We start from the raw sequence: 11,674 nt of genomic DNA, 5'->3' as shown, positions 1-11,674 counted from the left end.
TGCATTTGACTATATATTAGAGTAATATATAAAATATATAAATATATTATATACAAATAATAGTTATATATGTAAATATGTTTTGTACCTCTGTTAAAGAGCAGACAGAGTTGTCTGATAAATAATAGGAGAAATACTTCAAAATCAAATATGTATAGATGAACAGCTGAATCTTGTACAATGTACACTTGAAATCTTAAAATGTTCCCTTATACAAAGCTTATGGGACTGGTACTCATGTTTATTCAGTGATGTCACTAATAAACCTCAAAGAGTTAGAATCAGAGTTAGAATCAGAGTTAATCAAATGTACCTGGATTTTCAGGCAATGTCATGACAAACATATACAAATATTATTTTTACTTTGCAAAGACTAGTCCATAGCAATTAGAAACAAAAAGCTTTCAATGTGATATTGAAACTTCAGCTCAAAAATTTCCTCTGGCTTCTATTATATGCGGGAGGCAGTAAAATGTTTTTTAAATGTTTTTTTATTTATTTCTAGGAGAGAGAGAGAGAGACAGCATGAGCAGGTGAGGGTCAGAGAGAGAGGGAGTCACAGACTGAAACAAGCTCCAGGCTCTGAGCTGGCAGTCAGCACAGAGCCCGACGCAGGGCTCGAACCCACGAACCGCGAGATCATGACCTAAGCGAAAGTCGGATGCTTAACCGACTAAGCCACCCAGGCGCCCCAAAATTTTAAACGTTGATTCTATAAGCCCATGTTGTGTAACTTGATACATTACTCAGTACTCATCACATGTGCACCAAGTGCTCATCAAGTGTGCTGCTAATCTCCTTCACCTATTTTTCTCATCTCCCTCCCCTTGTGTACCTCCCCTCTGGTAACCATCAGCTTGTCTATAGTTAAGAGTTTGTTTCTTGGATTGTCTCTCTCTCTCTCTGGAAAAAATTACTTTTTCTTCACATTTAAGATTTCCCAAAGTGCTTGTCTGACTTATACATATTTAAATATAAAACGTATACCTGAGGCACCTGGTGGCTCAGTCAGTTAAGCATCAGACTTAAGCATGAGACTTCGGCTCAGGTAATGATGTCATGTTCTGTGCTGACAGCTCATAGCCTGGAGCCTGCTTAGAATTCTGTGTCTCCCTCTCTTTCTGCCCCTCCTCACCCTTCTCTCTCCCTCTCTCTCTCTCTCTCTCTTTCTCTCTCTTAAAAATACTAAATAAACATTTAAAAAATTAAAAAATATACAAATTAAGCACTTTGTCTCATAAGACACTCATGAATACTTTGTGTAATGAGATTACACTTTGTTATGTACATGCAAATGGAATAACCAAATATTGTCAAATTTGTATAATATTTTTAAATTATTTGAATTAATTACATGTGGCCTTTTCCCTAAAACATTGTAGTATGGGAAAGTAGGTCCTATTGTTTCCCTGATTCAATAATTTAAGATGCATTTTTATATAGTCATTTTTTAGAATATGAACATAAAATACATTGAACTGTTTGAATATTATAAATTAGAACCTATACTTATTATACAAAACATATATCATAATATATAATAGTAATAGAAGCCCAGCTATATTGTGTCTATTTAGAATTTTATATTTATCTGAAAATGTTTTTCTTTAAGTGGTTGAGTTTGGGGAAAAAAAGGCAATTCTTTATTTCTAAATTTGTTTAAGTTGAATTTTTAAAAGAGAGCTTATCAGAAACTATTTTATATAACGTCCTGTTTCCACATTGCATATATACTAGAAGTATCTGGATGAAACTAAAAAGACCAAAGCCTGTCAGCATTATTCAGTAACAAAATTTATAACAGTGGATCTGATATACGTTGAAAGAGCGTTGACTTTTTTTTATAGATTACTTTTTTAGTGCAAAGCTATTTCTCTATATCTTACAACCTGTTTTAAATAAAGGGAAAACATAATCAGTTAATTGTTTTGGCATGAGTCCATCAGGTGGATTTATATTGCTGAGTTGATTGACCCTTTAAAAGTAATTGATAAGAACCATTTTCCATCATATAAGTATTTTATAACATTCTCTGTGTTTTCCTATACAATTTGGTCTCTCTGCGAAAAGACTATCAAGATTATCTAATACCAATAAGTAGAAAAGACTTTCTCTGTCTGTCTCTTTCCCTAGGCCTCTGCCTCTGTTTCTCCCTCTATGTATGCATATAGGTACACATATAGGTATCTATATGTACATATTCTATAAAGAGAAACAATATGTCATGTCTGTCTTTTAAAGCCATGTAATGACCAGATGAAGTCTGACCATAGAAATTATCCTTTTTTTATTTTATCTATAATCCTTGAAGTAACACTTTTAATGTCTTTGCAGACCCACCTTGCCAGACGGAGCTCAGCAATATTCAGAAGCGGCAAGGGGTAAAGAAGCTCCTAGGTGAGTAATAGATCATTCTTCTGAAGCCTTTATTGCGTACATAAATAACCCCAGGGAAACAGCAACATAAAATCAATATTAATCCAACAAAGATAGACGACACTAAATTTCAGTACCAAAATTTATGAAGTTTTTGAAAGCCATTAAACTTACTTTTATTATCTTACCTATTGAAAGATATTATGTCTGTTTTATTACCCTAATATAATGTTCATTTTGAAAGTTATTAAGTAAAAAAAGAGATTTAAACAATGCTAAAGTTAAAGCATCAGCAGAAACTTTCATTCTACTTCTGTGGTTAACAATTCAAGAATAATGGTGCACAGACACACACACGTATATATAATNGTATAAAATAATCTGAGAGAGAGAGAGAGAGCATGCCATGAGTACCTCAAAATTTTGAACAGACATTCTAGTGGTTTTATAGGAATTTGCACTAACTTACTTTTAGCAAGTAAATATATATATTAGATAGATGATAGCTAGATAGATAACAAATTTCACCCAAAGCCTTAAAATATTAGAATGTTTGGCTATCAAATGATTATTAAACTATTATGTGTGATTTTATTGTTTATTCTTATAGACATACAATTTTAAAATAAACTCTTTTTTGAAAAATTTAAAGAAATCTTACAAAGATTAGTAGTACAGTTTGCATATGTCCTTTCCTCCTCCTGAGTTAACATCTCATTATGTATCAAATAGCCATTGTCTGTCAATTCTAAGAAATTAACAGTGCTATAGTTAATTAATTAAAACTTAGACTTTATTTGGATTTTACCAGGTTTTCCACTGATGTCCTTTATCTGTTTTAGGATCTCATGCAGAATACCACACATGCAATTTTTTTTGTTGTTGTTGTTTTTTCCATGTATATTAATGCCCTTGAGTATTGGGAACACAATTTTTAATATTTTTGAATCTCACCGATTTATTATGACATGCTATCTTTATAATTACAATATTGTATGTTTAAATGAGTTTTTTATAATTTACTTGAAAATCCAAAGTTCAAAACAAAAAATAATTTTGTAATAAAGCACTTTTAGATGTAAAGAATTACTAATGACAAAACGACAATGTGTTATGATTCTTTTAGCTCTATTAAAAAATGCACACTACAGGGGCGCCTGGGTGGCTCAGTCGGTTAAGAGTCTGACTTCGGCTCAGGGCATGATCTCACGGTTCATGGGTTCGAGTCCCGTGTTGGGCTCCGTGCTGACAGCCAGCTCAGAGCCTGGAGCCTGTTTCAGATTCTGTATCTCCCTCTCTCTCTGACCCTCCCCTGCTCACAGTCTCTCTCTCTCTCAGAAATAAATAAAACATTAAAAAAATTTCTAAAAAATGCACACTACACCACAGCTCAACAATTTAAAAAATACATTCATACATAGGTTTCTTTGTTTCCACAAAGCAAAGTTTATCCATGTACAATGAGAAAAGCCATTGAAATTTAACTGATAAATATTTTAGACTAGATCAAAATTCAGAATTACATTATTTGCAGTTTCAAAAAAAGGAAAACATATTTAGTGCCCATTTGGGAGGCGTCACTTTTATTCTTTTTACATAATAAAGATGGAAGTCATTATTAGAGAATGAATGACTTCAATAGTTCTTTTAATGTTGGAAGTATAATGGTACTTATCTGAAAAGTGATCAGTTGTTATATAGAGAGAGTGTGCCATATGCCATTTTCAGGGTCAGTCTTGGCTGATGTCTGTAGTTCTATCATGATTCTTTTTTTTCTTTTTAAAAATATTTTTTAATGTTTATTTTTGAGAGAAGAAAGACAGAGTGCAAGTTGGGGGGTGGGAGGCAGCAGGGAGAGAAGACACAGGATTCGAAGCACCATCCAGTCTCTGAGTTGTCAGCACAGAACCCAGTGCAGGACTTGAACTCATGAACTATGAGATAATGACCTGAGCTGAAGTCAGACACTTAACCAACTGAGCCACCCAAGTGCCCTAGTTCTATCATTCTTAGTAGTGTTCTCTTTAATTTTCAAAGCATACTGACTTTAAGGATAAATTAATGGTTACACCAACTCTACATCATAACACTTTTATGTCAAATATATCAAGTTATGATAGCTTTTAAGAGATAGAGATAAGAATGTGAAAAAATGTTCTAATTATTGCTGGCCTTAAATACACGGACGGTATTCTCGAGTTTCCATATTGGTGATATTCTGTCTGCTTCACTGAGGCTCATACTCCAAGTCTTTCAAATGAATTACAACTTTAAAATTAAACTGTTTCTTTATCAGAATTTTTAAAAATGTTTTATTTATGGGGCGCCTGGGTGGCTTAGTCGGTTAAGCGTCCGACTTTCGCTTAGGTCATGATCTCGCGGTTCGTGGGTTCGAGCCCCGCATCGGGCTCTGTGCTGACTGCCAGCTCAGAGCCTGGAGCCTGTTTCAGTCTGTGACTCCCTCTCTCTCTGACCCTCCCCTGCTCACGCTGTCTCTCTCTCTCCTAGAAATAAATAAAACATTAAAAACATGTTTTATTTATTTTTTGAGAGAGANTTTATGGGGCGCCTGGGTGGCTTAGTCGGTTAAGCGTCCGACTTTCGCTTAGGTCATGATCTCGCGGTTCGTGGGTTCGAGCCCCGCATCGGGCTCTGTGCTGACTGCCAGCTCAGAGCCTGGAGCCTGTTTCAGTCTGTGACTCCCTCTCTCTCTGACCCTCCCCTGCTCACGCTGTCTCTCTCTCTCAAAAAATAAATAAAACATTTTTTTAATGTTTTATTTATTTCTAGGAGAGAGAGAGAGAGCGATAAAGACAACTTGAGCATGGGAGGGTCAGAGAGAGAGGGAGACAAGAATCTGAAGACAGGCTCCAGGCTCTGAGCTACCTGTCAGTACAAAGCCGGACGTGAGGCTCGAATCCATGAGCTGTGAGATCATGACCTGGGCTAAAGTCCTTCGCTTAGCCGACTAAGCCACCCAGGTGCCCCAGAATTTTGAAACTTTATTTCAAGAGGTAACATTATGATCCCATATGGTTACAAGATAAATAAATTGAAAGAATTTCATGTTTTATTAATTTATTCAGCAGTTGCTTTTTTTTCCTGTCTCACTAGATAACTATAGTGTGTCTGCTCACTGAGAATATAAAAGGGTCAAGAAAGACAAGAAAATATTCTAATTTCCTAAACCTTACCTTGTTTTGTTGGCATAATCATTGAAGAAAGTGAATTCACTTCTAAGTTATCAATTAAATATTTATTATTAGCAATGTGCCAGGTACTATGGTAGATATTATAAATGTGAAAATAAATGTCTGTCTTTCCCACTAGATTAAGAGTAGTTAATATAATACTTAAAACCAGGAGAGCCTAAAGTTCCCAATATAGAGTATATCACATTATAATAGTGAAAGCATACAAAATAAACTACACATACACACTCACACACACACACACACCATATGTTATAAGAAGCGTATCATAAATTGTCCAATTTAAGAGAGGGGCTCATATTAGGGGTCACATTTAAGTCAAGTATTAAAATGTAAGAGGGAGGGAAGAAGGGAGAGATTATAGATGAGAAACAGATAAATACAGAGATAATCAGTAGTGAATTTGGGGGAAACAGTTTGATGGGGAAAAAGCTTTGACTATATGAATGAAAAATTGGGGGAAAGAAAATAGAAGGTAGGTAGTGATGATGGTAAAGGGACTGGTGTACCATTCTAAGTGGTCTGGATGATTTAATACACATGCCATTACCCAAGTTCTAATTCTGTATTATACCTCTGAGAACAGAGTGCCTTTTGCAGAGTGAGAAAGAGTAATAATAAATTTACTTAACAAAAGAAACATAAAGTAGTTCATTTTGAAAATGGCCTGCTCCATGATAGCAAGTAACCTCCCCTCTTTTGTTCTACATTTATCACTGATTCACAGCCTACAGGAGGAACTCCATGTGTGTACGCCTTGATTGAATTAATGCATAGATGATGACCATCAAAAAGAAACACAACTTATTTATAATGTGAGTGTGTGTGTGTTTCACAGGACAGTACATCCCCCTCTGTGATGAAGACGGTTACTACAAGCCAGCACAATGCCACGGCAGTGTTGGACAGTGCTGGTGTGTTGACAGATATGGAAATGAAGTAATGGGATCCAGAACGAATGGTGTTGCAGACTGTGGTAAGAAGGATTTTTTATTTAATAATTTTCAAGAACAGGATGAGTTCTTAAGAATCTCATTCATTTGTCTAAGCATTTAATGAGGGCGTATTTTATGCCAAAAAATGTAGAATATATTGGGGGAAGTGGAAGATGACAAAAAGACTCACTCCTAGCCTAAGGAAAACTTGTGTAAATAATAAATAGAACACATTACTTAAGTCATTTAAGTCAGAAGAATTAACAGGTGGGTTCCTTTTACTGCTTCAGATACAGAAATATTAAATACCTCCCGTTTTCATCTCAAGTAAAGCAGATCTTTGTCATCCACTCTATTCCAAATTAGCTAACCCCAGTGTATGCCTTGTCCCCAGATGACACCCTTTTGTCTTATGCCTTTGGAGAAATTGACTTAGGGATTATGTAGGCTCATTCACAAAAGAAAAGCTAACCTTTTTAAAGGAAAGGCCCATAAATTGCAGCTATATGAGTAGATCTCCTTATATTCGGATAGGAAAAATATAGTTTAAATGTTTGAAAAGTAATTATAATTAATATAACATATACAATTATATATAATTAATATTTCTTTTCATGAACATGATTTTTATGTATATATCTAAAATAGTGTTAGAGTTAAGTTGCATATCATGCACGTGTATTTTTAAAGTTTTAAATGTGGTATATTTTTTGTTTCATGAAATATTTTTTTCAGAATGCAAGTTTCAAATGAGTATTTTTGATTGTATGATGGGGAGTTTTCATTATAAAACTCATTTAGCTACACACACATACACACACACACACACACGCAAACACAACATGTACACTCACATGCTCATGGACACATATATACTAGGGATTAAATGGACTGTGTCTCAATGCACATGACCAAAAAAGAAAATAAAGTACTTGATCAATCTTGGATTTTAGATAATGTCTAGTTGTTTTTTTAAGTGGTTTTTATTTATTTACTTAGTTATTTAGTTAGTTTCTTCCATGATTTTATTTAAATTCAATTTAGTTAACATATAGTGTAGTATTGGTTTCAGGAGTAGAATTTAGTGGTTCATCTCTTACATACAACATCCAAGGCTCTTCTCAACAAGTGCTGTCCTTAATGTCCATCACCCATTTAGCCCATCCCTCCCACCCACCTCCCCTCCAACAACCTTCATTTTGTTCTCTTAGTTAAGAGTTTCTTATGGTTTGCTGTCTCTGTTTTTATCTTATTCTATCTTCCTTATCTTCCCCTATGTTCCTGTTTCGATTCTTAAATTCCATATATGAGTGAAATCATATGGTACTTGTCTTTTCTGACTGACTTATTTTGCTTATTGTAATACATTCTAGTTCCATCCACGACATTGCAAATGGCAAGATTTCATTCTTTTTGATGGTTGAGTAAAATTCCATTGTATGTACATACATACACAAAGAGATTATATATACATATGTATATATATACACATATATACCACTTCTTCTTTATCCACTCGTCAGTCAATTGATATTTGGCTATTGTTGATAATGCTGCTACTTTATGCAACTTTTAAACTGATAGACTGTGATTATTTAAAAATATGTAAATTGTAAACTATATAAAGGTAATCTCATCTAGTGCTTAAGTACCTCTTCTGCGTGTATTTATTCCATAACATTTTTAATAGCTTGGTTTTGGTTTTCTAGTCAATGTTATTAGAATTAAGTGAGATAAAGTAGTATTAAGTAGATGCCTAATATAACTTTAACATGTAAAAAATATATCTTTGAAATAGGTAGTTTAAAATGGCTGCATTATTAATTACAATATAAAATACAAATTATCAGTGATGCCAATTGTCAATGATGTAAATAAAAGTTATATGGGGATGAATTCAAAGAGTGAACAGGGAAATTGTTGTGAGAACATGGCTTCTGAGTTTTCTTAGCATCTTGAAATTAAGAAGCGACAATGTATAGGAGGATAGAAATAACATTGTCTTCACACAAGATTTGAATTTCAATGTGTTGTATATTGTATATTATAAAAAATAGATTACATTAGTAAGATTTGTTTTAATTAGCTACCTAAAATTATAAGACTAAAATATTAGCAGAGGTAGGAAATAAATACACACTAACATTAGAGGAGTTGAAAAATAAACATAAAGAAATATATGGGCATTGCGGCCTCTATAAATGATAATGTATAGATTTCCAAATATTTCTAAAGTACTGACTACCTATGTTAGTTTTCTGTTGCTGTTGCAAAAAAATTCCATAATTTCATTTTTTTAACATTTATTTATTTTTGAGAGACAAAGAAAGACAGAGCACGAGCAGGAGAGGGTCAACAGAGAGGGAGACACAGAATCTGAAGCAAACTCCAGGATCCAACCTGTCAGCATGGAGCCCAATGCGGAGCTCAAACACATGACTGTGAGATAATGACCTAAGCCAAAGTTGTATGCTTAACCAACTGAGCCACCCAGGTTCACCACCAAATTTCCATAAATTTAGTGGCTTAAACAACAAAAGTGTATTATCTTACAGTTTATGTGTCCAAAGCCCAACGTGTGTCTTCTTGAACTAAACATCAGAGAGTCATCAGTGCTGCATACCTTCTAGAGGCTGTATGGGAAATCTGTTTCCTTGCCTTTTCCACCTTCTATAGGCTGCTCATATTTCTTGGCTCATTGACCCATGTCTCCTAATTCAAAGCTAACAACATCGCATCTCTCTGACTGTTCTCTGTAATCACAACCCCCTCTGACTCAATCTGGAAAGGTTCTTTGATTTTAAGGATGCGGGTGATCATCTGAGCCTGTTTGAATAATTCAGGTTAATCTCCCCATATCCAGGTCCTTAATTTAATCACATCTGCAAAGTTGCTTTTTTACCATTTAATGTCACATTCATAGATTTCAGCAATTAGGAAGTGAATGTTTTCAAGGAGCAATTATTTTGCCTACTGCACTGACTGGAGAAATTTAAAATTCTTTGTAAAATTCAAAACTTGACATGAGCCTCTATAAAAACTGGGCTGAGATCAATATTACTGAACTGGAAACCTTGCATATCAGATCTCATTACTGATTCAGCTTTTTAGGACACAGCTTTCAACAAATGATAGAAAATGGATTTTTCCTTATCTTTGTTAAGTAAGTGAAAGGGCAAAGTAAAATGGTTTAATTTGCTTAATTTTCATCAGAATTTTATACACCTCAGAAACTATCCGATTACCTAATCAAATGGCTTTAATAATAATTTTACTTTTTTTTCCTAAGCTATTGATTTTGAGATCTCTGGAGATTTCGCAAGTGGAGACTTCCATGAATGGACTGATGATGAAGGTGATGAAGATGATATGAATGATGAAGATGAAATTGAAGATGATGATGAAGATGAAGGGGATGACGATGATGATGGTGATGACCATGATGGGTACATCTGATTAATGAGAGCTGAGATCTATAAATTCTACATTTCTATTATTTACAAAGTGATAACCTATTGAGAATTATCTTCTTGCCCTAAAACAAAAAGATTCTAAAACTCACATATATTTTGTATAATGATTTCAAATATTGCAGCTAATGTCATAGGACTTTATGTTTAAATAAGAATCATTTATCTTGAGTTTTTATATGCCTTAGAGAAAAAGAAAGTGCATATGGAATCTAGCTGGAGAGAAAAATAATGTTAGGAAGAGCTACTGATATAAACAAACAAATTTTCATAAGAACCAACTATGTCAATCTTCCACAAGCAAGGTGCTTGAGGTTGTATATGTTATTTTCTGAGATATTATAAGTTAAATTTATAATAACTTATTAGTGGCTTGAGACCCACATATTTTATACTATTAAGCATGACATTAATTGCTATTCTAAGGTAGCATCTTCCCAAATTTACAGTGAAGGAGGGGATAGTGAAGGGTAAGGAAAACAGTGACAAGTGTAGAGTCCTCCATCGTGTTTACGTGAAGAGTGATGTTTTCAATTATGAAATTATTCTGGATATGCTAGGATATTTTACAAAACGGCAAGTACGGAAAACCATGGATTCTGAAAGTTAAAAACTTCGTTGTCCTTTCTAATTTTTGTTTAACTTGGATAGCATTCTCATGTAGATTTTTTATGTTCTTAAACGGCATGATTTCTTTTCCTTTCTAGATTTCTTTATCTTTCTGACCAGCAATTTAGGGTGCAGAATTTAAAGTAGGAAGACAAAAGGAAAGATTCATTTAAGCCACATTTTGACAAAAGGTTTGTCATTTGCCTCAATGTCAACTTTAAAAATCTTAATTCTTATTTTATTTCTTATTTTAGATAAAATTTTGCATTTAATCCTAGAATTATCACATTTTTATTACTAGTGTCACAACCTAGAGACCGTATTGTACGGTGCCTTGCAAAATAGAAATAGAAAGGTTTTAGCATGCATACCAATATAGGATATTAGGCAATATATAAGCACACCTAAGTAACAATACCAGTAAAGGTACTGCTGCTGGAGTGAAGAAAATGGAAAATGTTTCTTTCTTTTTTTCTATTGTTACATAATTGCCATGTGGACTTGTTTATGATTATTGTGTAGAGTAGCATTTAAGATTTAACTGTAACAAAAGTTACTTTAATTGCTGTATTTAAGTTAGCATGTTAATTAATTGTGTAGACATTTTGGCAAACCATCACTTTTAAGTATATCAGACCTATGGTTTTGTTCCCATAATGCAAATGGAAAAACCTATTGAATTTTATGCATTGCTATCATAATTTAAGCAGTGAGTCAACTTTTCTCCCAATATACAATTCATTGAAGGTCCAATTGGTGAATTATTTCCATTTAAATTATACACACTAAATGAAACTTTAATGTTGATTTTATGTAATATTTAAAGTACAATGCATTTTCTTTTTTACTGTTTATGTATAGTTTGCAAAATAAAGAATCTTGTAACCAAATTAAACTGTTTTATAATGATTTTCTGGGTTATAGATAGCACAAAGTGTTAATATTTTTCTTGATTTTTTTAAATGATGCATCACAAGCAAGCTAAGAAAGTGTTTTGATATTTGAAATCAGAGTTCTTGACATCTTGGATATTGTTTTCCTGTATACATTAAAACTTATTTTTATTTTTTGA

At 33.5% G+C, this 11,674-nt stretch overlaps 1 protein-coding gene across 1 annotated transcript in view; it reads left to right on the top strand.

The window, feature by feature from the left end:
- SPOCK3 (SPARC (osteonectin), cwcv and kazal like domains proteoglycan 3) overlaps positions 1-11,456 on the top strand; it is a 473,254-nt gene extending 461,798 nt beyond the window's left edge. Inside the window, exons 9-11 of the mRNA XM_077757608.1 lie at positions 2,335-2,397; positions 6,427-6,564; positions 9,813-11,456. Of these exons, the coding sequence (XP_077613734.1) occupies positions 2,335-2,397; positions 6,427-6,564; positions 9,813-9,979 (368 nt within the window). The 3' untranslated portion in view covers positions 9,980-11,456. The remainder of the gene's footprint in view (positions 1-2,334; positions 2,398-6,426; positions 6,565-9,812) is intronic.
- Positions 11,457-11,674: the final 218 nt, after the last annotated feature.

This window comes from Crocuta crocuta, unplaced genomic scaffold (assembly GCF_008692635.1).
Source record: "Crocuta crocuta isolate KB4526 unplaced genomic scaffold, BGI_CrCroc_1.0 scaffold203, whole genome shotgun sequence".
Classification (NCBI taxonomy): Eukaryota; Metazoa; Chordata; class Mammalia; order Carnivora; family Hyaenidae; genus Crocuta; species Crocuta crocuta.
The sequence above is the reverse complement of the archived record's forward strand: the minus strand, read 5'-3'. Positions and strand labels throughout refer to the sequence as shown.